General features: G+C 42.1%; 2 protein-coding genes across 6 annotated transcripts in view; one reads left to right on the top strand and one right to left on the bottom strand.

Annotated features, from left to right (window-relative positions):
- USH1C (USH1 protein network component harmonin) overlaps positions 1-19,472 on the bottom strand; it is a 54,712-nt gene extending 35,240 nt beyond the window's left edge. For all 5 annotated transcript variants that reach the window (XM_075425268.1, XM_075425272.1, XM_075425269.1 and 2 more), the window contains exons 1-10: positions 19,390-19,472; positions 15,603-15,670; positions 13,529-13,672; positions 12,897-13,035; positions 3,779-3,887; positions 3,653-3,677; positions 2,846-2,903; positions 1,970-2,073; positions 655-739; positions 175-234 (exon numbers count right to left, since the gene is read on the bottom strand). In XM_075425268.1, coding sequence (XP_075281383.1) covers positions 175-234; positions 655-739; positions 1,970-2,073; positions 2,846-2,903; positions 3,653-3,677; positions 3,779-3,887; positions 12,897-13,035; positions 13,529-13,672; positions 15,603-15,670; positions 19,390-19,425 — 828 coding nt within the window. In that variant the 5' untranslated portion in view covers positions 19,426-19,472. The remainder of the gene's footprint in view (positions 1-174; positions 235-654; positions 740-1,969; positions 2,074-2,845; positions 2,904-3,652; positions 3,678-3,778; positions 3,888-12,896; positions 13,036-13,528; positions 13,673-15,602; positions 15,671-19,389) is intronic.
- A 3,150-nt stretch (positions 19,473-22,622) lies between these two features.
- The window catches only part of OTOG (otogelin), a 125,767-nt gene continuing 124,329 nt past the window's right edge, over positions 22,623-24,060 (top strand). Inside the window, exons 1-3 of the mRNA XM_075425267.1 lie at positions 22,623-22,674; positions 22,762-22,822; positions 22,952-23,006. Of these exons, the coding sequence (XP_075281382.1) occupies positions 22,623-22,674; positions 22,762-22,822; positions 22,952-23,006 (168 nt within the window). The remainder of the gene's footprint in view (positions 22,675-22,761; positions 22,823-22,951; positions 23,007-24,060) is intronic.

Here is a 24,060-nt window from a genome sequence, read left to right as displayed (position 1 = left end):
CTGAACTAAACAGGGTGGCAGATATTCAGATCTCCAAATTCCCATGCTCAATACACAACCTCTTTGGTTAAGTAGCCCAATATCAAAATATATTTTTTGCAGCCAGGAAAATCAGACCCATGCTTCATAAGTTGACAACTACGTATTTGGTCAATTAGGAAGTCTTAATCTTACCTCTTTATGATCCACATTACAAAAGTCCACTCCATTTACCTCAACAATCTGATCGCCAACCTAAAGGAGTTAATTCAAGTTTCAGTACAGACGCTAAATTAGTATATATATCAAATAAAAACAGAAAGAGATATACTTTCTAAAATTCCTAATACAATAATCAGAGGTACTGGCAGAGCGCAAGAGGAACAGACCAGGAATCATCCAGGCTTGCAGATCCTCCCATATTAGCATTTCCTATTGCCACTGTTTGGGACCAAACACTGAGCTCGATGGGCTACTGGTCTGCCCCAGGAGGGCACATCTCAAGTTCTTGAAATTTGGGAAACTCCCTCTATTTGAAATGTAACTACACAGTATTTCTTTCCCATGGTAAAAATCCCCACAGTTAGTGACTTTACAGTGATCTAGAATCCTTGAAGTAGTAAATAACAAACAAGATTTCCTTGTGGTACCTACCTTGGAAGGTGGCATACTTACCTCTAGACCCACCTCTGCTGAAAGAGAACCTGGCTTAACATTGCTGATAAAAATGCCTGGTTTTTGTGTTGGACCACTGGAAATACTGGTGTAACATAGAAAACAAACATTTGTAGAATAATATAGGAATCGTGTGAAGTCTTAAGTGTTTTATCATAATTGTTTCCGATTAAGTAATGGTTTTGTGATATTGGCCTCCTCTGAAACAAACACCAAAATTTGCCAGTACACACACAATAGTTTATCATCCTACTTTTCTATCCTTTACACCACAAAACTGTGATTCAAGAAAAAGCTAAAAGAAAAATATTCAAGCTTCTGGATTTTTCCTTAGATGTTGAGACTAACACAGTACACTGACCTACACTGCCTAAGGAACGGGGATACTAACGACATTGGAAAGCAAGCATGTAACGCAATGAAAATTTGCTAATTACTTGCACTTGTATGCACTGAACCACAATATACTACATGTATAACACAATGTTATTTTTCAGGACTATTTATTAGAAGCAAGAAGGATGTTTCAACCAGGAGCCAACATCTAGCCTGGAAACTTTAAGCGGCAGTCTAAGCTAGGCCCAAACACAGCAATAATTTTCATAGATAATAAATCCAGCAGGCGATGCTGAACCACAACTGCAGGTTTGTAAATATATTTTTTAAACCTTTCGATCTTCCACATAATATGAAAAAACTTATGCTTTAGAAAATATTCTGTGCAGTTCAATCTTGATATCTTCGACTATATATTCCTAAATATATAAGAAATCCTACAATATCCCTTCTACCCCAAAATTAGCTGCAAGGACAGGAGTCTAAGAAGATTCTGTTCATATTTCTAAAAATCTTTCAAATTCAACTTTACTTTTAAGAACCAGATATAGCTGTGTGATGGCTTCTGAGTTCTGAAAAGGTTCACGGAAAGCAGTCCAAGTTCAGGAAGTGAACTTGACACTGGACAGTGCTGGAACTTGCTACATCACAGACCAGCATTTAAAAGTATTTTAAAATGTAGAAACATTTAAAAGATCCAATCCCACAACAACTTGTATTAAACAGTCACTTTCAGCCTGCTCTTATTTTTAAATTTAAAAGACTTTTTTTGGTTTGAAGTCAGAACTTGTAACACGGGTAATTGTGCTTTGCTTAATAATAGATAGTATGCACCACATACATCCTTCTGTCCCATTTTGCCTCCCTGATCCAGCGCAGATCTCCATATTTCGATACCATATCAATGAAGGATGGAAATAACTGCCTTGGGTGTCTGTCTCAACAAATCAGTGACATTAAATGAGAAACATGTACCCACCTGCATCCCATGCCTTTTGTACCAATCAAGCTAATGAAGACTTTCTTTTCTTTATTGTTCCTCCCTCCAGAAGAAGCAAGACCAGCAACACTGCCCTTTCCTTCCTGTTAGGGGGATTAAAAAATGCTGCAGATGTTTCTCTGGGCTGAAGTCTTATCGAAACTACTACAAAAACCAGGATCAAACCCTCTGCTAATATCAAGATATGATTCCTCTGAGGTCCTGCTGGAGATGGACGTGCAGTACAGTCATTTCAGTGGAGCTGCATAGCTGAGGTGAAAGACTGAACTTATCTTTCTGTTTGGAGAAGATTGTTTAGATAGTCAATTTTGTCTTCAGAAAAGGGTGAAGGAAAATTAGAGGAAAGTGATATGGCAAAATAACAACTTAAATTTTCCTTGACAAAAGGGTTGGAAAAATACATGATAGTGCTCACTATTTAACTAAGTCTGTCTTCCTGAAAGCAAAAGAACGGTAATTGTGTTCTCTCTTTTCATTGCTGCAACCCAGAGAAGTCACTTGCATTCATACCTGTTATTCCTCCACTAATATAGCTACGCTAGGCCAAATGATCTGTTAAAGATTCATACAGTAGAACTATAGCCTGGTAACTTCGTAAGCTCAAGCAAAATAAAGTACCAATTAATGAGTAAAAGATATTTCATTTGTATCTGACCCTTTCCTTGCCTAATGAAACATTAGGTATCTGATTAACTAGAATCATTTCATATCACAAAAGATGTTTCTCCCAGAACACTTGTAACAAGATATTACATCATAGAAATACATACAATAACTTCTGTGATAAGGTCAGAGTATAAAGTGTTTTAAAACCAATATCCCAAAAGATATCTTAATAAAATATTAATATCTCACCCCAGAGTCTGACACAAACTGGTCGACATATTGCCATTTAAGTGGTTCATCTGCTGAACTGGAAGGAAAAAAGTAATTTAAAATAATGGGGACAAAATAAATGTGAATGTATTCAAGAAGCTACTTAAAAATGTGGCCTTCTATTTTGCATTCACAAGTTCCTTTGGTTACCATTCACAACAACTGGTTCATTTTTCAGCAATTTAAATAGAACATCAAACAAGCACACAATTATTTAGGCTAGTGAAGTTGGTCAAACACAAAAATGAGCAAACCTCCTCCTCAATCGAAACAATTTTGGGAAACTCTAAGAAAGGCTGTAAAAATAATTATAACAACTTGAACAGCTTATATAAATATCTACGCAGAGACAGATCTCCCATGATTAACATTTCTCAAACATTCCACTTAAAGTTTCAACTTTTCAACAAAAATTGGAAGACGACAATAATTTGAAATTTTTCTAAGCTCTGAAGCAATCCTCAAATGTTACATGCACAGAGAAGCAGTGGAGCTCTCTGTTAAGCTTGGTGCATCAATAATGAAATTTCCAAGTAATATCCATGAATAATGAGGAAATAGAAACTGGCTGAATTAAGTAGGCAACTGACATCAAAAGTCAGATTCATCAAACTAGACATCAAGACATATTCCTGTTTATCACAAAGGAGGTGACATTTTAATCAACTATAGAGATGCCCATTCACACATTTTCAAATATACAGATAAACACAGAGGTTCTTTGGATATTGAAGAGGCTACAGAAAAATGAATAATACAATTTGTTTCCAAATTAAGTACTATTACCTTTTGACAGGTATCATGCCAATATCTGAAAAAGAAAAATAGTCTGTTAAATCACACTTTCTACAGCTCACTAGCAATCTATTAACAGCAATCTTTAGTGATACAAATGATTTTTATGTTACTTACGTCTTACTTTTATGGACACTATTTTCTTTGTACGAATGAGGTTTATGACTTCTTCATGTGTGCATGATGAAATGGAATATCCATTTATACGAACTATCTCATCTCCAACCTCAAAAATGAAAGGGAGAAGAAAAAAATAAATTGCTAATTAATGCTAAATTTTTTTTATGCAACAATGCAATCCGGAAATCATTTTGATGCAAAAGTTTGAGAATGCTGAGTCCTGAATACTTTTTGAATTTCAGGTAATGTCCAGATTGGATTTACCTGTATTTGTCTGAACTTAACTTTTAACACCAAAAGGGCAAATTAATCGCCAAATAAAAATTTTACAAATAATATCTTGTGGAAAGCATAAAAATGAGTCCACAAATTACTTCAAATATAAGTGTTTATATTTTAATTCAAATAATTTTGGAGTGACTTTTTTCTTTTATACTTCAGCAGTTTAAGTTTGCTTTTACCATATGTTCTCCAAGATATCTTAACTATTTTGATCAATAGGGAACTAAATGTGATTCAGAACAACGCATTATTTTAATGGCATTTACCTCCATTTCAGGTGCAACATCTGATTAATTATATGTACTAGCATAATGAATGCTTATTCTGGGATGCAGTAGCTTAAGTCTTCTTGGATCTTCTATGCTAGTTACTAAATTGTATGCTACTCCTGTGACAGATTTTCAAGTGTTTCACAGCAGCAACCCATCATACGCTATTGTCGAGAAGATGGTACTGCCACCTTACTACGGTCCCTAGGCTGTGGCATTCCCCATTTTACAATACAAAAAAAGTGAGAAAACTTGAGACAAGCACGGAAGGAAGCTCCCACCAGATAGAAGGCAAGTGAATCACTTATTCCCAAGCTTACTCAGGCCTCCATTTGTATGCAATATATATATTTGGGCTTCATAGGTGACAGGGAGAATATTCAGCTACAGAACAGACCAAGAACACGCACTCTGAATAGCGGATACAAAACTAGTGTTACCCTCAAGGCAAATTTAGATGAAGATAACTTGACTGAAAGGAGCAGTAATTTGCACTCTGTCCTCCACGCTGAAGGACTGGCTCTGAGTCTCTGCACAGATACAGGCCCTCTGTGATTATCTTCCAAACCTAGGTGCCTTTTGTCTCGCAAATTGGGTGTAGCATGGACTGAAAACTGACTAGAATTTTCCACCCAAGTATTGCCTGTTGTGTAGGAAAAGATGTAAGGGATTTACTAATAGAAAAATAGCCCACAAGTATTCCAGAGAAAAAAATACTACTACATAACTTAGGGTATACTAGTGTAAAAAACAACCCTCACTGCCAGTGCGTACAACGTGCCTCAGAACTGCTCAGTATTGTTCTGAACAAATCATACAAATCATCCTTCACGAAGGAATGAGAGCAGAAATACAAAAACAACTGAATTATCCTCCAGTATCCGTCTTTATACTAGTATACTGCACCAAAAAGAAGTAACATATCTGGAAGCAAAAGACTGGAGAAACAAATCGACACAGTGCATTCAATTTATCTCCAAGACTCATTGTCTGATCCTAAAACAGCCCAGCTTTAGACAGAAACTACTTATGTCCTGGTATATAAATGAAGTACAAGGACCATTCTCCAGCACTGAAGACAGTTCCTCCAAAGCATGGTGGGTGCATGTAACCTGCTCTCTAGGAATCACCCCTTGTATGTGTTATCACCTGAATTGCAAAGGAATTGATTGAGAGTGCTCACTGGCATAGACCAAAGGCCACACTGGGGACCACACTAAATTTATCAGCAGTTAAAAGGCAGCACCCCAAGAATATTCCCTGACAGTGTTCACTAGTCTGGAATAGACAAGGTGTCGTAAGTGTTCAGCTGCTTCTATAAAATTTCAAATCTTATTTATCAGAATACACAAAAGAACTAATGTTTATTTGGTGATAAATTGACAGTACATCATTTGAAAGCTTTTATTTCAAAAGGCTTCCCTTCCTCTAATATAAATCCAAACTGGATGTGATATGACATCGACTAGAAATTTCCAAGTTTCTCTGAACTCTGCCTAATGATCCCCTTAGCTAGGTAGACTGAGAAGGAATCAGTGATGGAGATATTGCCCACTTCGCTTAAGGTTCTATCTTCTTAGCTGCTGAAGGTAACACTGAAAAATGCCAGACCTTGGCTAGAGCACCATAGGCAAAGACTTTTGCCTAATGTGAACCACGTGACAGGGCTGTGTGAAAACTAGTGCATAGTGTCTTCCCTCAGGCAATGCAAATCAACCCTCTGCACAGTGGGATATACAAATGATTACCAGGAAATGGCTTTAACAACAAATCATCAACAATAGTCTCTCATACCTTTGTACTTTGATCTCCACAAGAACAAAGCCAAATACTTTGGCTTTACTGCTCTCCAGTAGCATTTCTTATGAACTACTGTATTTATTACATAAAACGTATCAAAATGCTACCCTGATAGTTGACAGGACTTTTCTCTTTAATGTCAACAGAATAGGATTTTGTTCTTAATCAACAAAACTTTGTGTTCCTCCTCACAAATATGTCTGTTTTCATGGCAGCATTATCCTGTTAGTTAATGATTGCCTAGCATTTTCCACTTAAATACTCAAGTTTGAAGCTGCCAAACTTCAGCTTAGGCTTAAGTTTTCTATGGTGGTCTCTGCATCAAGCTGATTTCAAGTTTCAGCAAAGCTAACGCAACTAGTTCTAAACAACAAAATTTGGGTGGAATGCATTGTCACACTCCTTAAAAAAAAATCTACAATTATTTCATTGAGAGGCTCTGTGGTTTCACTTTAACTTTGGAAAAGATCCTTATACTACGAATTAAGAGCATGATTTTTATAGTCTTAGTGAACATCTTTATTGACTAAAAGGTTTAGGGGAAGAGGCAGGTTCATCATAACACGTTTGGTGAAAGTTAGTTAATATAAAGACTCTCGCTACAGTAGTTCTGATCTGGGGGGAACTTCCCTTTCGTCCATTTGCTGTGGAACTGCCAGTGCACCAGCCCCTGGTACGAAGATCAGTTGTGAACACACTTTCAGTGGCTGCTGCAGAAGATCAGAAGATTTAGCTCTTCCAGAATGCAGGAGGCACAGGAGACTCACCAGGAAGAGGAAGGGATGAGAAGCTTCATTCAGCCGGTGCAAAAAAAAAATGCCATTGTGCAAAAAACCACTATCTGCTTACAGAATTAAAGATTTATTTGTAATATTCACAACAGTATTACAATAAATATTGTAACCTTTAATGAGCTTGTTGAGACTGTGCTACCTCAAGTAATTCTGTAACCCCCCTTTTTTTTTTTTTAAATGTACCCTCAGCAAGTTTGCTGACGACACCAAACTGGGAGGTGTGGTAGATACACCGGAAGGCTGTGCTGCCATTCAGCGAGACCTGGATAGGCTGGAGAGTTGGGCAGAGAGGAACCTGATGAGGTTCAACAAGGGCAAGTGCAGGGTCCTGCACCTGGGGAGGAACAACCTCATGCACCAGTACAGGCTTGGGACAGACCTGCTGGAGAGCAGCTCTGCGGAGAGGGACCTGGGCGTCCTGGTGGACGACAGATTAACTATGAGCCAGCAGTGTGCCCTGGCTGCCAAGAAAGCCAATGGGATCCTGGGGTGCATCAAGAAGAGTGTGGCCAGCAGGTCAAGGGAGGTTCTCCTTCCCCTCTACACTGCCCTAGTGAGGCCTCATCTGGAGTACTGTGTCCAGTTCTGGGCTCCCCAGTTCAAGAAGGATGAAGAGCTACTGGAGAGAGTCCAGCGGAGGGCTACAAGGATGGTGAGGGGACTGGAGCATCTCCACTACAAGGAGAGGTTGAGGGAACTGGGCTTGTTCAGCCTGAAGAAGAGAAGGCTGCGAGGGGACCTTATAAATGCCTACAAATATCTGAAGGGTGGGTGTCAGGAGGATGGGGCCAAGCTCTTTTCAGTGGTGCCCAGTGACAGGACAAGGGGCAATGGGCACAAACTGAGGCACAGGAAGTTCCGTCTGAACATGAGGAGGAACTTCTTCTCTCTGAGGGTGACGGAGCACTGGAACAGGCTGCCCAGGGAGGTTGTGGAGTCTCCTTCTCTGGAGATATTCAAGACCCGCCTGGACAAGGTCCTGTGCAGCCTACTGTAGGTGACCCTGCTTTGGCGGGGGGGTTGGACTAGATGACCCACAGAGGTCCCTTCCAACCCCTACTATTCTGTGATTCTGTGATTCTGTATTCTTTTTTCTTTTGAGCCAGATACTTCTATTCTCCCCCATAGAAACTTTCCAGCTTTACTGTCACTGGAAGGACAGAAGGTAATGCCACCAGTCTTAGTCAGACTAAGAAAGTGATCTGCTGTGGCCATACAGACTAAATCATACAGTGTACCCACTGTTTTCTCCATCACACAAGTTTGATGGGAGTATCTGTTCCTGAAAAAAAGTGAAGTCATCACAGTTTAGCTCATTGAGGACTAGCTTCCTTGTACCTTGCTAACAGTTTTAGGGAAAAAATAGGCACAGCTAGAGACTCCTACTTTGGCACTGCACAGCACAGCACCAAAAGCCTAAATTTGCATCACCACATTTATGTGAGAGGAGGGAGTGGAACTGGAGGTAGAAATTCCTCAGTATGGTCTGTGCCTTAGAGAGTGTCACATTAACACACACTGTGACAGGTCCACCCTTGGGTGACAGGACACCGGGCATGTCATCACCTTCAGTCATTTTTCATAAGTGTTACCGAATCTTCCTACTGTGATCTGTTCAGCTAAAAAAACAAACCCAAAAGCCAACAAAACAAGAAACCACTTGCTTATTATCTTCGCTTCTTTCACAGACTTTTCTACTTCTTCTGGTGCCACATGCTCTGCAATAGTACACAAAACGTTAACAAATGTCCACTGTACCAGTTTAGCTCATGTAGCACAGTTTCCTCTCCAGTGAACCTGAAGATTTTTATCTGATGCAACACAGCACCAGAAGACTACAAGAGCGAAGAAAATGCAGTATGTGGCTGTCCTGCAGGAGAAAACGCCTTTGCAGAGGCAGAACAGGTTTGCGGTCCCCAGCCCCTAACCAGCGGGACTGCCGCTCCACCTGCTGGACATCTCACCCAGGGCTGCGTGCCATTTGCAGCACTCCAGAGCGCTTGGCTGTTTTCATCTAAGCCAGACAGATTTTCAATATGATCTTTAATAAGAGAGGAAATAGGTCAATACTGAAGGCTTTTGAGCATACCACCAGTGGTAAGAATGCAGAATCTGGCAAGCAGAAGCACACGGGGTCTGCAGTTCAGTGTCGCACACCGATAGCTCTCGCTATGAAAGAGCACTCACTTGGCCAGCTTGTTCCAAATGCTCACACCCATCCCAGAGGCCTGTCAGCCATGCCATTGCACTCCTCTTCCACTGCAAACACACTGTTAAATTCTAAGCTAGTTCCCCACCCCAAAACAAATAATTTAGACTAGAGCTGTTCCATTCCCCTTGACACTTCAGGAAATTAATTGCAAATAATGCCTTTTTAGGACTGGGATAAGCACTGGCAATGCGACTGTACTGCCAAGAAGCAAAATGGCTCAAAGATAAGTCAGACATGTGGCACTGTGCATAAAGACAAACCATAAAGTTTCTCAGCCTGTTTAGGATTCTGTTGGTTATTCTAGGAAATGTTAGGAAAGCAAGTGACCTCTGCTTTTCAAAGGAACATTGTGTTCCTAAATAATAAAATGCTCGAAAACCTGCCTCCATTCCCATCTCTCGATTACTCACTTGCAAAAATACCAGAATTTTGTGTATAAATATTTAGCCTCAAGTATGCAATGTTGACCTCATTCGATCCACCTAGACTTTTCTGTTGATCTTACATTTTTGTTGCTGGTGAGGTTTTTATATCTGGTTTTAGCTTAGTTCAAGATGCCTCCTTTGGTCACATCTTCCACATCATGTGGGCTATAACAGATCATGGAACCCGGGTTTGCACAAACCCAGCTTTTTAAAAGGGTAACCTAACCTACAGTTATTAACTGCAATGCCGTAACAGAAGCATCCCAAAAAACTCCTCTTTGCTGAGCTCCAGAAACAAAACGAAAAGACAGTCTAATACTCTTCACTCATCCTAATGGCATTTCTGTTACTGAACGACAACGTATGACTGATGGTACTTTAGAAATACTCCAGTCTAGGCTGAGCTACAGGAGCCATATAGGCATGTAACAAACTGCTTCTCTTTAAGACACTTGAACAGCTTTTCCCGCAATAAAGTGTCCATATACTGAAGTAATTAATAGTTGTTTTCACACGTTTGTTGCTTTTGTAGTAGTATCACCGTATATCAACCTTTGGAATCAGAAGCAGTAGAGACAAAAGTCTGCAGGATTGAGCAGAGCAGAAGAGTATCAATCATTTCATTATTATATAACACTGTTTCCCCTGTCCCTATCAAACAGGGACGTGACAGACTTTCAAAAGAAAAGCTGCAAACCTAACTTTACCCAAGTAAAATGCCTATTATTTGTAAATTTAACATGAGGATATAATATTTAGTGCTTCCAGGAAATTGAAGGGTTTTTACATAACAACATCACTGTTTCAAATTTCTCATTTTGTATACTTCTTCCACTTTCATCGTTCATAGCAATCTCCATCTCTTTGTATTCAGCAGAATCCCCACAGACACAAGTATCAGAAAGCAGAAGGAAAAAAGAAAAAAAAAAAGATTAACTACATTTCTTCATGAAAGGACAAAACACTTGCCTTTTAGAGAAAAAGGGTCAAAATTACAAATGCCTCAGTAAGCTTTCATGATTATTCAATCATTTTAATGTAACTTGGAAACTACTTCAAGAAGAAATCATGCAAAATGAATCGGAATTTTTTTAAAAAGCTGCAGGATGTAAAACTGATGGTATAATAGGAGATCATTATACCTTTCTCAGACAGCATTATTGGAACAGAAAATGTGTAGAGATTTAGTTAAATAAAGCAGGTGGGTGAAATTTCAGAAGCAGTTGGCTTTACTGTGAAGCAGTAATTTAGAACAATGGACTGCCTGTCAGCTCTTGTTATTCAGTGGGGTTCAGAAAGTGCCTAGTGCCACCTATTATGACAGCACTTTAGGCTGAGCTTTAACATCATATATCAAAAAAAAAAAGAAGTCAGACAGTTACATTACAGTACAATTTGTACAACCCCCTTCACTGTCACCAACATGTATGATGGCCTCAGTCACAGAAAGCCAGCGGGGCCTTTTTGCTTAGTGAGAAAAAGACAAAAATTGAGATCCTTACACCAGCACAACAACTAAGCATAATTCCTTATCTATCAATTGTGCCACAACATTAGTCTGAAACAAGCAGAGCTGCAACACAGCAGCAAGATGAATGTACTAGACTGACAGTTTAAGACAGTGGCTACTAAGTCCTTTATTGCTCAGAATCACTAATGCCCTCCAGTATTTTCCAGGAGATGTTTTCATACATATATAGCCATATAAGGGACTAGTCTTTGTCATTTTCTCCGTTTTCGAGCAGTGGAGGAAGGATGCAGCTGGAATCTCTTTACTGAGCTGATCACAATCCAGGAACAACTCTGTTGTCTACACTTCCCATTCTCACCGTGTAATGTAGCACAACAGGTATGTGAGCTTTTGTAGTGCAAGCTCTGGGAAGGTGCATCAATGCCCTTTTCTGGAGTTAGTCACTGGCAAATCCCATGCTTAAAAGTAGCCTACCAACACATCCAGCACAGGGTTTGTGGTGCCCTATGCCACTCTCTCAATTCAGACTAACTACAGAATTTGGGGGAGTGTATTCCCTGAATTTGTGGTTTTGTTCCAAGGAAGAACTTCAACGAGCCTTCAGGGAGCTGGTGATGTGCCTGTCCAGAGCAGACTGACAGAAGATATGGCTAATTTCATGGTAATTCTGAGTTAGTGAATGGGACATGTAGGTAAGAAAGCACAAACAAAAGGGCACGTGCATGTATACAAACAGAGAGGAACATTTATTTAAATTTTAAAAAGCTCTCAGCATGAAGTACACAAACATGGGACACTGACTGACTGCCTTGTCGACAGAGCTTTTTTTTTTTTTTTTAATCTAAGAGAGTCATCGGGTCACACTGAACATCTCTACATGCTACATTAGTTTACTTAAGCACTGAGTTATACCAGTAATATACTTTGGACTAGTATTAAATATAATCCTTAAATATCAATACTTGCAGCAACTATTCACACTCGACAAATTGAAGTTAACCAGGCATATCAGCCTTGCTACTCAGAAACACAGACCTTTAATACACCTTATCAGCTTTGAAAGCACAGAAAGATGCAGATGTCTGCCACAGCAATTGTTTACTTCTCTCTTCACTAAGGTATACACGAGCAAGAAATTACACAAAAAAAAACCCAAACACCTAGAACTCCATTAACGCAAATTGCTTAAGTACTGACTTAGAAAAAACTGTGTTTTTATACATAGTTATTTTTGCCAACCTTGTTACAGTTCATGTATCTAAAAATTAATCACCAAAAGTGCAATTCTAGACAGCACAAAGGATATTGGAAAAGGTTAAAAATAGGTTATTTCTTTTATGTACTTCCATCTCTTAAACCTAAACCCCCACAATTTATACGTGAAGTTCAAATAAATACTTCTTCACACAAATTATATCTGTGCAAGGTGAAATTAAAACTTTTAGTAGTTATATGCTCTGCTCTACATTCAGAATTTGGCAATTTAAAACACTCCTCCAGAGTCTAGTTAGTTATCTTTCTTTCCGTCTGCTTAAATTCAACTGTTGCTACTCATGAAGTATAAACACTCCAGAAAGCCCTTTTATCTTCAAAAATTATCATATCCCAAATATAAAAAAAAGTTTACATATCATTAAAGTAGGTGAAAAGAAACTGACAATTTTAACCACTCCAGTCACCATTGGCATACCGATATTTACTATGACATTGACTTACGTAGTTAGTGAATTTTATTACAAGAGACAAAGAGCGCCTTGGCAATAGCTACTTCTAAATATTAAAGAACAATTCTTACTGCCTGCTTCCCTAACATTGTAGCAAAAGACTTTTTGCAGCACAGCAGCCACCAATAATTTTCTTACCTGAAGTCCAACATTGTCTGCCTGTCCTCCTTTAACTAACTGGGAGATGAAGAGGCCACAGCTGAATTCCACTCCACCTCTCACACTTATTCCAAGTCCTTCAGGATGCAAACGATCCAATCTCACCTCTTTCAGCTTTCTGCAAAAATGAAAGATACTGGACTGTTCAGCTGTGTAACGCTTTGTGGCAATAATGCTTCATATGAAAGTTACACATTATTTCTCTTTCAACTTCAGGCATGAAAAAAACCAGGTTGACTGAAGTTTGAACGGATGTGTGTTAGCTACAGCTGTCAAGTATATTTCATAAGAAAAGACATCTGCAATCATTGAAGCTGTCTGCTTCTAGAGCGTTAGAACTATCAGAATTTTTTTGTTATTAAATGCAGGAAAAATGAGAAAAGACTGTTTCAACTAGAAAGCATTATTTTTTACCCCTCTACCCTGCTTCTACTACTTTGCAAACAATTTCAGGTAGCTCAAAACTGTACTTCCAGAAAATACAGCAACAGTAAAAAAACTATGCCCAGCTCTACACAGGTGACCAATATTTCATTTGCAATTTATCTGAAAACTCATTCAGCATTTCCTGCTTGCATTTAAGTTAGCTGCATTGTTCTGCATTCGCTTACCGTGATCTTTTGGGTGTAAGCTGATCATATTCAACCTGGTGTTTTAATGGGATAAGTGGGCGGATAGCATCAAATAGAGGCAATCTGCTTGGTTCATTAATCACGAGTTTTAGGTCCCCCACAAGCACTGGGAGATTCATAGATCTACAAAAACACAGTGAGAAAACAAGCACAGGTAATCAACACACCAACACAACGCATCATTTAATAACTTGCTGTACATGTGGCTTCAAAACTTGCATGTCCCTTCAACCTACTAAAAAAGTTGTTTATGTAAATATTGGTTTAACCAAATCAAGACAGCCTCTGAGAAAGCAAGCTTTCTCTAAGCAAAGAGGAGTAACAACCACCTACTTCAAAGTAACTGACATGTCCTATATATTGCCCTTATCTTTCAAGGTCGCTCTCATTGCTTTTGTAGATGACATCTTTAATTTCATTCTCAGAGTCCCCCAAAGATCTATGGAACTGTTTGGCAATAACTTTCCAGATAGATATACCTCCCTACTAGACTTCCGTTTCCTTACTTCTTAGCAACTCTTTCAGTGAATCTAGGCTACAAACTCCTTCCTTTCCTGAACTTAGAGGACTGACAAACTGTTTTGATCCAGGAAAAAAAATCACAACACTCAGTAGCTAAAGCAAAGGCTGGGTTTAAGTTGTTTTTGGGTTTTTTTAATCAAATCAAGATTGAAGGGCCATCAACAAATAAATAAAAATCTACAGAAGTTAAACTGCTGTGAACATCTGTTTTGAGAGAGCTATGCAAAGTAGTCTCCCTGATATTGTCAACACTGAGATAGTTACAGGTCTAGAAAACACACTTCATCACCCAGCTGCAAGAGTGGAGTAACAGGTCCCTAAGGTTCAGTGGAGCTATTCCTACACAACTTCTAGTTAAACTTTGTCTAGATTATTTGCTGTTCCCTTTCTAGTATTTTACATTCCCCAGCATACAATGTTTCTGAGGCGTATGCACTGAAAATGCACATCAGGAATACATACTACACGGGATTAGAGGTCAAATACTTTCACAAATGCTGTTCACAGCAAAGCAGACGTTAAATGTTAACTCCAACAGCAATTGCACCTATTTTTTCCCTGGAATATTTCATAATGCATTCTAAAAAAGTGATACATGATCAACATATGTTGAGAGAGATATTGGAAATTTTGCTCGTCATTGCAATTTTGGAAATTGAAGAAAAGTTACTATATGCATTGTTAATTTTGTAACTGCAAGAAGATTTTAAATAATTAAGAGCTACTGAATCAACCAGCTTTCCAAACAACAGTCTTTATGAATGGAAAAGCAATTAGACAGACCTGAGTGAAACCGAATCAGATATGCAGCTGAATACACCTATAACTATAGCTCAGTGCAAACATCAGATGGAAACATCTACATTTCACTCAGCTGAGGTGGTATTAAGATATGAATAGAAACAATGTCTATCAAAGCCACCTGTCTACGATGAGTGGAAAATACATTCTCATCTTCTCTGAAAAACAATGGATCAGACGCTGGTCATCTTTGCAATGATATAGGTCCTAAGCAACTGGTTTAAATCAGTTCAGCAAAAGGATTCGCAATAGGCCTATCATCTTACCATTTTTTCCCATTACATCGTAATAAACCAGAGTTGTTAAACATGCCAAACAGATTCCCAGATTAAATTTTTTCGGATAAAACAGTTGCAAATTTTTATCTGAATAGTTAGCAAAAATATTTGGAAAGTAAACTCAGTGAAAACCTCTGCTGCAAATAAATAAGTATTATTTGGAAATATTAGATGATCCACAGAGGTCCCTTCCAAGCCCTACCATTCTGTGATTCTTCCCATTTCCCAAGAACAGTTTTATCATCAAACTGCTTCCCCCCCAATACGAATCATTCCTTGTCTGCAGGATATACTGTAAAAGTATAAGACTTCATTAAACAGAATAATAACTATTACTTCAACTACTTTTCTAGTAGCATATAGAAAGGCCACTTAAAATCTTGAATATTCACTCTTTACATTTAAAAACATTAGCAAAAATCTACACAAACATATATAAAGCTAGATCTTACTGGTGGTACATTCGCAGCACATCATAAAGGTAATCCTTCTCCGCTTCATTGTCAATTAGTAGATTAACCTGAAAACCCAAGGACATTATTGTAAATGTCTGACTAAATAGCCACAAATATTGAACATACACGGCTTTCACAAATTCGTAAGCCATAGAGCAAAGATTTCAATAGGGAAAGACTTTCTTGTTTTTTTTAGAGAAACATTTTTGCAATAGAGTTACCTCACAATGTGAAGATTATAACAAGACTTTCTGAAATTAGTATTACAACAATTGGACAAGGTGGTAAATACAGACATATTTAGTATGCTAGACTTCCCCTCAGCAGTAATATTATAATAACATCATATTTGCCTTACCTGGTAATCACTATATTGTTGAATAAATGTTTTCAGAAACCTTTTTGGCCATTCATTCATATAGCACATGCTGCCACAGATAAAATCACCACACTGAGATGAATATAATCTATGTTCTGTCATCCAAACCACAGATTTCAGGATTTCACTTCTAACATTATGCAAACTGCTACACTTCTGTTTCTCTTCTCTCCAGCTCTTAACTGATACAACTTGCTAGTTATTCTTTCCTCCCCCACTAATAGTAGCTTTACTTAAACCAGTGTCATATTACTATGCCTGCTCTTAGAGAATTACAGTAAAATAAAGCAAAAAAAAAAACAACCACCAAGAATTCTCCTGTGAGGAGTCCAATTTACATTCAGCAACAGCAAGACCCCCACTGATCTTATTTGCAGTGAAAGGTCATATCACATTAGTTTTACAGTTGGACAAGCTTAATGTTTAGGAAAACAATTTACAACTGACCTAAAGGCTAATATTACTGTGACGTGAAGCCTGAGAACCAATTTGCATGCCTAAAGAAAGACCCTTCCTTCTAGGTTTGCAATGGTTTGCATTATATTCTAAACTAAATATATGCTTCATATTTCCTTGGTCCTTTTTGGGTCTCTAAAGCCAGCAAGACTCCACATAGAGGTGGTTTTCCATTACTTGTCTCCTCTGGAAAAAGACACTTTCAAAACACCTAAAGGCCAAGATGTTACACGCAGAACAAGATTGCTTGACAGTAATGCTAGAGAGTAAAACAATTTATTCACATTGAATTTTAAAACACAGAAAGAAAAGTCTGCCTTAAAAGCAAATAAAATCATTGCAATCAAAACTGACTGGTTCACCAGTACCGTACACAGACTCAGGGAAAGGTGATACGTGTAAACTTAAGTCCAACACCCCTTTTTCCCTTCCCCATCAGGAAAAATACAACGTATAAATCAGCTTCAGTTCTGATATAAAAAACTCAATCCCTAGTGCTAGCTAAGGTACTCTATGAGTGGTGTCTCATGAAGAATGTTAAATGTCTAAGCACATCAAGAAGCAAAATCATCATCATCTCTTCTGACTGGGAAAGCAACTAGTAACAACCTTACATTTTTCTTCTGATACGCTAGTTGATGGACATATTCCCACTCCCTCTCAGGAACTGGAGCTCCATATCTAAATTCTGCCATTTCTTCTCACACAACATTCAGTCTTCATGTTTGCTTCCTGCACTTCCCATGCTGCACCAGCAAATTCCTCATCCTTTGGCAAAAACAACCACCCAAGTGACTTCTTATATATTCAAAATGTTGCAGCTGGGTTAATCTTCCTGGGCCATTTCTCTAATTAGGTCATTCTTCTGTTGCCTTCTATTCTACCAATTATCACTTCATTGTAGTCACCTGCACCTCTTACCATTTTCCTAATTCATTACCTACTTGGGACAGAGTCTTACTGTAGACATGCACTTCACCTAGGCTCATTAACAGCTTCTGAGAGCTGACTTTAATTTCATAAATCCTGAAAGATCATGTCACTGCATGTTGAGAAAAAAAAAATCAGTGGTGACAGAGTGTAACTCAGATCAGAAAATTATTTTAGTATCTCTCTTTTTTCTTAGTAATTGTGGAGATATGGATAGATGATTTCACATCTTTTAAACCAAGAATATTGAAAAAAACATTTGGACAGAGTCCTGGGCTACCTGCTCCAGGTGGCCCTGCTTGAGCAGGGGAGTTGGAGTAGATGACCTCAGGAGGTTGCTTCCAACCTCAACTTATCTACAATTATTTACGAGTATCTTCATAGTAGTTGTGTAATATATGATCCTAGAACACAAACAAAGAGTTGCTTATGCTCTGTTTCTCACTGTGTAAATTGCACTGTTTTGCATAGAAACTAATAAGGAGTCATCACAAAAATGACACCTACATACGAAAGAAAAATAAAATCTGGCAACAAATTTATATAAGTTTATTCAGCAGAATAGAAAATGTGGGGGGAAAAAAGCACTTCTTGATGTGGAAAGAGTTCAGATTACAGTAATGCACTACAGTAGCACTAGCCCAATCCATCAGCTTTCAAAGAATAATTTCCAATGAAGCTACAGAGCCCTTGAAAAACTATTCAGGAAAATGGAAGAACTAGTCAATATATTTGCACATATTATATATTGTGCATTGCTGCTTAGCTGATAGGGAGAACTGATTAAAATTACTAAGGAAAAAAATAGTATGGAAGTGGCAAATAATTGTGGAAACTCAGATCCTATGGCTGTGCATTTTCACTATTCTGACACAGAAAAAGTATCAAAGATATTAAAATTGCCACAGAGGCTACTAGAAGCACAGTGATACAAAATAATTTAAATAAAAGACCTGTTCCAGTATTCTCTAACTCAAAGTTTTCATTCAGACATGCATCCTACTTATTTGCACCGACAAACGCTGACAATAAATCTTACATTATCAGGGTTGGGACTAGAATGATTTATGAATTATAGCAGCAATGAAAGGGAAAAGGTTTAAAGTTCAAGATGGCAACCACGCACCTAGAAACCAGAGTCTTTCTAGATACGTTGCACAATCCCCTGTGGAGTTATACAGTAACAGGCAGCAAGGCAGAAATAACCTGCCAGATGGCTACAGTCATCACTATGGAGTATCCAGGTCTGTCATGGTTTTGAACTTCAGTTTGTCATAGAGGGTTTTTTTTTTTGCAGCCCCTCTACTTCATCCTAACAACTCCATAGTGAATGGCTTTATTACCTGGCAATACTTCTATAAAACACAACGTTACACCACTTCGGAGAAATTCCATTCCCTACATGATAAAAACAAAACCAAAAAAAAAGAAACCAAACCAGCCACAACCTCCCCCACAAAACAGTACTGAAAACTTTAGTCGGAGAGAGTCCTAAATGGCTACGCAAAAACACGTCTTCAACGTCGAAAGGATTTTCCCCTCCTTTCCTCGAACAGGGCTTTCTGAACTTCCTCTGCCCATACCCTTCCGAGCTCTGCCGAGCACTCATTTCACGGGGTAAACGGCGAAACGCCGTGCCAGGCGGGGCGGGAGGCTCCCTGTGCCGAGCGCCCTTGCACACGACGGTTCCGGGCCCCGCACCCGGTCCCCGCACACGACGGCTCCGGGCCCCGCGGACGCACCGAGGAACCTTCTTCCCCACCTCGCCCTCTTTTGAAACCCTTGAAGCCTCACAGCCCCCTTCCCACTGGAGGCTGCCACCCGCTCGTCCGCGACACCGGCACGGCGGAGCCGCTCCGCTCCCCGCCGCTGCCCCCGGCACACCCGCGGGCAGCACGGCCCGGGCCCGCCCGGCGCCGCCTCGCCCCCCCGATCCCGGGCCGCGGCGGGACCGCTCTACCCACAGCTCGCATCGCCCGGCGGAGCGACCCCGGGCGCCCGCGGGCCCCACTCCCCTACCTTGTGCCGGAACTCCCGGGCGACCCGGCGCTCCATGCTGCGCCCGGCCAGGCCGCGCCCCGGGCCGGTGGGAGGCGCGCGCCCGCCGCTCCCTCGCGCGCCGCCGGCGCTCCCGTGCCCCGCCGCGTGAGCGGGACGGCCCGGCGGGCACCCGCAGCCTGCCCGGCGCACGCGGCTCCACCGGCGCGAGGCCGAAGGGGAAGAGGAAGGAAAGGTGAAATTACCCCCCCCCCCCCCCCCGCCCCAGTGCGTTCCCGGGCCTCGCCCCCGCCGCCGCTTCCCCGGGCCCGCCACTGCAACCGGCGCTTCCCGCACGGCGCGGAGCTCGCACCCCAGCTGCGCTGGTGGGTGCCCACGTCGCAGCCCCACCACCCACGGGAAGCGCCAGGGTGTGAAACTTAACGCATGCTAGCGCCGGGAGGGGGGAAAAAGATAAGAATTTACTTCAATAAATTGCTCTACTGCAAAATAATCTCATTTCTAAAATTATTTTTAGGTAAGCGGGGTGAACCGGATGCATCGCTGCCTAAACTTGATTTCCAGCAGCCTTTCCCACGAACAGAACATGGCTGCTCGCAAACACCGCCTCTGATGCGCCTGCTGTGGGTAACTGCGTCAGGACCAGGCTCCGCGCACCTGAAAAGGACGCTTTTCCAGATGAACCTCTTTTAGCTAATTTTGTCTTGGGCTGGTTCTTCTCCCGCTTTCCCTGACATAGTGCACAAGAACAGCGCCTTCTGCAGCCCAGGCTGGAAGCAAGCGGAGGAGGCCTGCTAGCCTGCTCACTTCAGCCCACCGCAGAGCTAGCTTTGCCCACGCAACTCCGGGGAGAAGAGGGGTTACGTCAGCACGGGCAGCTTACCTGCTCCTCCTGCCAGCAGAGTGGAAACTTCTATTAATACATAGAAAGGCATGATAAAAAAATTCCACATTGCCACATGCAAACTGGAATCTGTTTTATTATTTCTGTGTGATAACCTTCATAAGCTACACCGGCTCCTTTGGAAAATGCTCTTACCCCTTTCAGAAGATGGCTTTGCTGTATCGGAACATCTCTACGGCACGTACACTACCTATTTCTCATATCAGGTATCAGGAACAAGAGAGGAATGCACTTTAAGTGCACTTTAAGCCTGTGTACAAACAAATACAAAACCTGTTTTCAGAAAACAGTTTTCTCTTAGAAGTGCAGCTACCAGTACACAAATAGTTTGTCTTCTACCTAAGAGAAGTTCCAGTACCACACAATATGGAAAAGCTATTCCGTCCAAGCACTAAACACATGGTATAGAATTTCTTCCCTGCATATGCAAAACTGTCTTATATTTGAAAAGACAAGAAAGGAGATACACGAAATTTAAAGGACATAAAATACCACGTATATTTCCCTTAAATTCACATATAGACTCTAACACTCATTGAGACCTACCAGTCGCTTTTAGAAGACTTTTACAGGAATAGATCTTTTACAAGTTGAAAGTCATGTCCATTTGAAAGAAAGTAACTTTTTTATCATATAGATAAATTTTCCAGGAGTTAACTTCATTTGGTGATGGAAAACTGCCCTGAATCACCAGGTAAAGGACACACCACAGAAAGGACAACGAACTTGGTGGGCTGTTAGTCTGCTGTTACACAAATTCCTGTGCTCCACTGTGCATAAATACAAAGCAATCCCACGCTCCAGAAGTGGAGAGGTGATAATCAGAAGATTTATGATATGGTTCTGAAGTTTCCATTACTTCAAATTTGTCATATTAAAAGACGGTACATTTACGACTGTTTATTAGTTTTGGATGATGAAATCTTTCATCGCAAGAAATCAAACTACATCTAAATTAGTTTTAAATAAGTTTCAGTTATTGTTTGCTACTTGTGGCATTAAGGGAAAGTTAAGAAAGTGGGCAGCCCATTTAGTAGGCAAAGAAATGCATTAAAATGTGTGTTGTGTAAACTGATTCCTGTTGCTTTTGATCTACTTTCTCTACCTTCTTTAATGTAATCTGGATCAGAGCAAGCGCACCAAAACCAAGTGTGTGTTGCATTCAGAGTAGATGGGCTAGTGTGTAATTCTAAAAATCTGTGCTGAAGTTAAAAAATGTCTTATCTGTCTCACTTCTTTCATACACATTCTCCCTCCAACGTTTACAAAAGAGAACAGAATTCTCGGTGAAAACATCACTAGCTTTCCATCATTTCATTAGAAATGAAACACTTGTTGCAGCAAGAAACACAATACACAGGGACAAATTACAAAGGCAGAAAAGAGATCCTTTTAATGACTGTTAACAGACTTCCCAAAGCAGTCAGAAAAGGCCCCTTTTCATCCGAGACAGTTTCTCACCTGTGTGGGCAGCTTCTAAAGCTTCTGTCATAAGATACGCAAACCTGAAGAATGACGGGGAGAGAGGCAGCAGCAGATGGGAAAGGGAAAAGAACAGAAAAAAGCTAACAGCGATAGGAAGAGAGAAAAGGGAAGAAAAAACAGTGGAAGGAAGGTCAGACAGACAGCAAATTTAATCACAAGGGAAAAAAAAAGGGATAAACCTGGAAAAGCTCAACTACAGAGAGCTCCAAATTCAAGAGTGTGAATTTATAGTTAAAAAAAAAAAAAAAGTTATAGAAAGCTGTGGAAAGGATCCACACGCGTTAGCTGCGTGCTGCATGCAGCGCACGTCTCACGGGTGCCCCTCGCTGCCCGGGCTCCCACACTGCTTCGGCGGGTGGCGGCCGACGCCCCGCGTCGGGCACCGCGGAGGCTCCGGCGCGGGCCGCCGCCCTCAGCCGGGCGCCCTGCCCAGGGCCAGCGAAGCCGCAGCCACCGGTCTGACCGCGTTGGAGCGAGGCGCAGCCTTCACCGCGCCCCGCCGCCGGTTTCGGCCCTGCTGAGAAGCCGTGGCACAGATCGCTTCCTACACCGCGCAAGGGCGGTAAAGTGGACGTGAGCAGCCGGCGAGGTCCGCGCCCGCCCCGGGCAGCCGGGCAGAAGCGATAGCGGGGCGCCCCGGCTGCAGGCACAGCGTTCGACCGGGAGCCGGCAGCCCCGGTGCGGAGCGAGGGGCGGTGTCCGGGGTGGGTGCTCGGGGAAGGGCCGGGGGCGGAGGGCGGGCGGGCGGCTGATAAACCCCCGGCTGCCCCGCCCGGGAGGGCGTGATGAGTTCAGAGCGCAGGTAGCGGTTGTCGCTGAGGGCTGTAGCTCCGCGGGAAGCTGCTGTTGCAGCCCGCCATCCCGTATGGAGGCCCGGCTTCTTCTCGGGGCGCTGCTGTGCGCCTGGCTGCCGCCGGGTGAGCCCCCTGCCGGGCAGGGCGTCGGGTCGGCAGGGAGGGAGGGGTAGTCCCGGCCGTCACTAACCTGCCGCCTTTGCCTTCCAGCCCTGTCGCCATGGGGCGCCCGGGCGCAGCTCCCCGTCGGCGGGGACTTGCCCCTCACCAGGTAAGAGCCGGCCGGGGCACAGCGGGGGTCCTTTCTGGCCGCCGCGGTGCGCGGCCGGGCGGGCTGCAGCCGTGAGGCGGGGTAGGCTGCCCGGGCCGAGCAAACCCTGCCTTATTCTCCTGCCCTCAGCCGAGGCAGCGCCGCGGGACCGCGCGGAGGGGGCGACCTCGCCGCGGCAACACAGGTAGGGGCGGTGGGTCGGGCGCTGCGAGGGGCGGTGGGCGGGCACGGCGGGGCTGGGCGCGGGGGAGAGGGCTGCGGCGGCTCCTCGGGGAGGCGAGGCCACCGGGACCTGCGGCTGTTTCCTGAGGAGCCCCCCCGTGAAGAGAGCAGCCCCTTCCCGCTGTCGGCTATCTCGGTCCACGATGCGACCCGGGCTGAAGACCCGCGATGGGACCAGGGCGCTCGCGACCTAAGATGGCGCCTGGCTTTCCCGCCCTGCGCCGCTGCCTGGCGTGACCCTTCTGAGGGGTGGTTGTCGGCGCCGGTCTGAGGGGTGGGTGTTCCAGCTGTCATCAGGATAATGCATTTCTCACTTTTTACCTGAATATAGCTGTATGTTACCATGATACCATCGGTATTTCTGATGGATGTTCTACCCTTTGTCGTTCTCCAGGACTTGTCTTTTGAACAGTGTTGAATGTGTTTTACCCCAGCTGTAAGGAGTGTCAGCCATGAATGGAAGGAAACTTGGGGCTTAAAGTGTTTTAAGTAGCGAGGGAAGGTGGTACCTAGATCTTTAGCTCATTCAGAAATAGTTATTTTGTATGAAGCATTCTAGCTCCATGGAAAGCTGAAGTCTGGTCTGGCTCACCCAGCAGTAATCGCTTTGTGCCTGTTCACTTCTCAGTAAGAGTAAATGAACTGGCAGTATCAGATTGCTACAATTCGGTACTGGATTTTGGATGTGGTTTAGCATGGCAACTCAACTATGTCACTTGTGGCATGTTGCTGAAACGTAATTAGGGCGTGTGGTTCCCGCTCCCTGGTTTGAGGGTGGGAAAAGGAAAGTTTGTTTTGTAGACCTTGTTCGTGGCTCTGCAGCAGAGCCGCCTTTCTTCTTTCTCCATGCTCTTGCTGGAAAAAGCTTAGCAGCGAGAAAATGTGCCACATAACTGCGAACAGGTAACAAAATCAACCACTGATAAGAGCAAATGCTTGTCTATTGAGGTCCCCCCCAAGATGTGCTAGCCTACTGAGCAGAAAACTTCAGTACAAAACATGCTTAGGAGAGAGGA

This window comes from Opisthocomus hoazin, chromosome 7 (genome assembly GCF_030867145.1).
Source record: "Opisthocomus hoazin isolate bOpiHoa1 chromosome 7, bOpiHoa1.hap1, whole genome shotgun sequence".
In the NCBI taxonomy this organism is placed as follows: Eukaryota; Metazoa; Chordata; class Aves; order Opisthocomiformes; family Opisthocomidae; genus Opisthocomus; species Opisthocomus hoazin.
The sequence above is the reverse complement of the archived record's forward strand: the minus strand, read 5'-3'. Positions and strand labels throughout refer to the sequence as shown.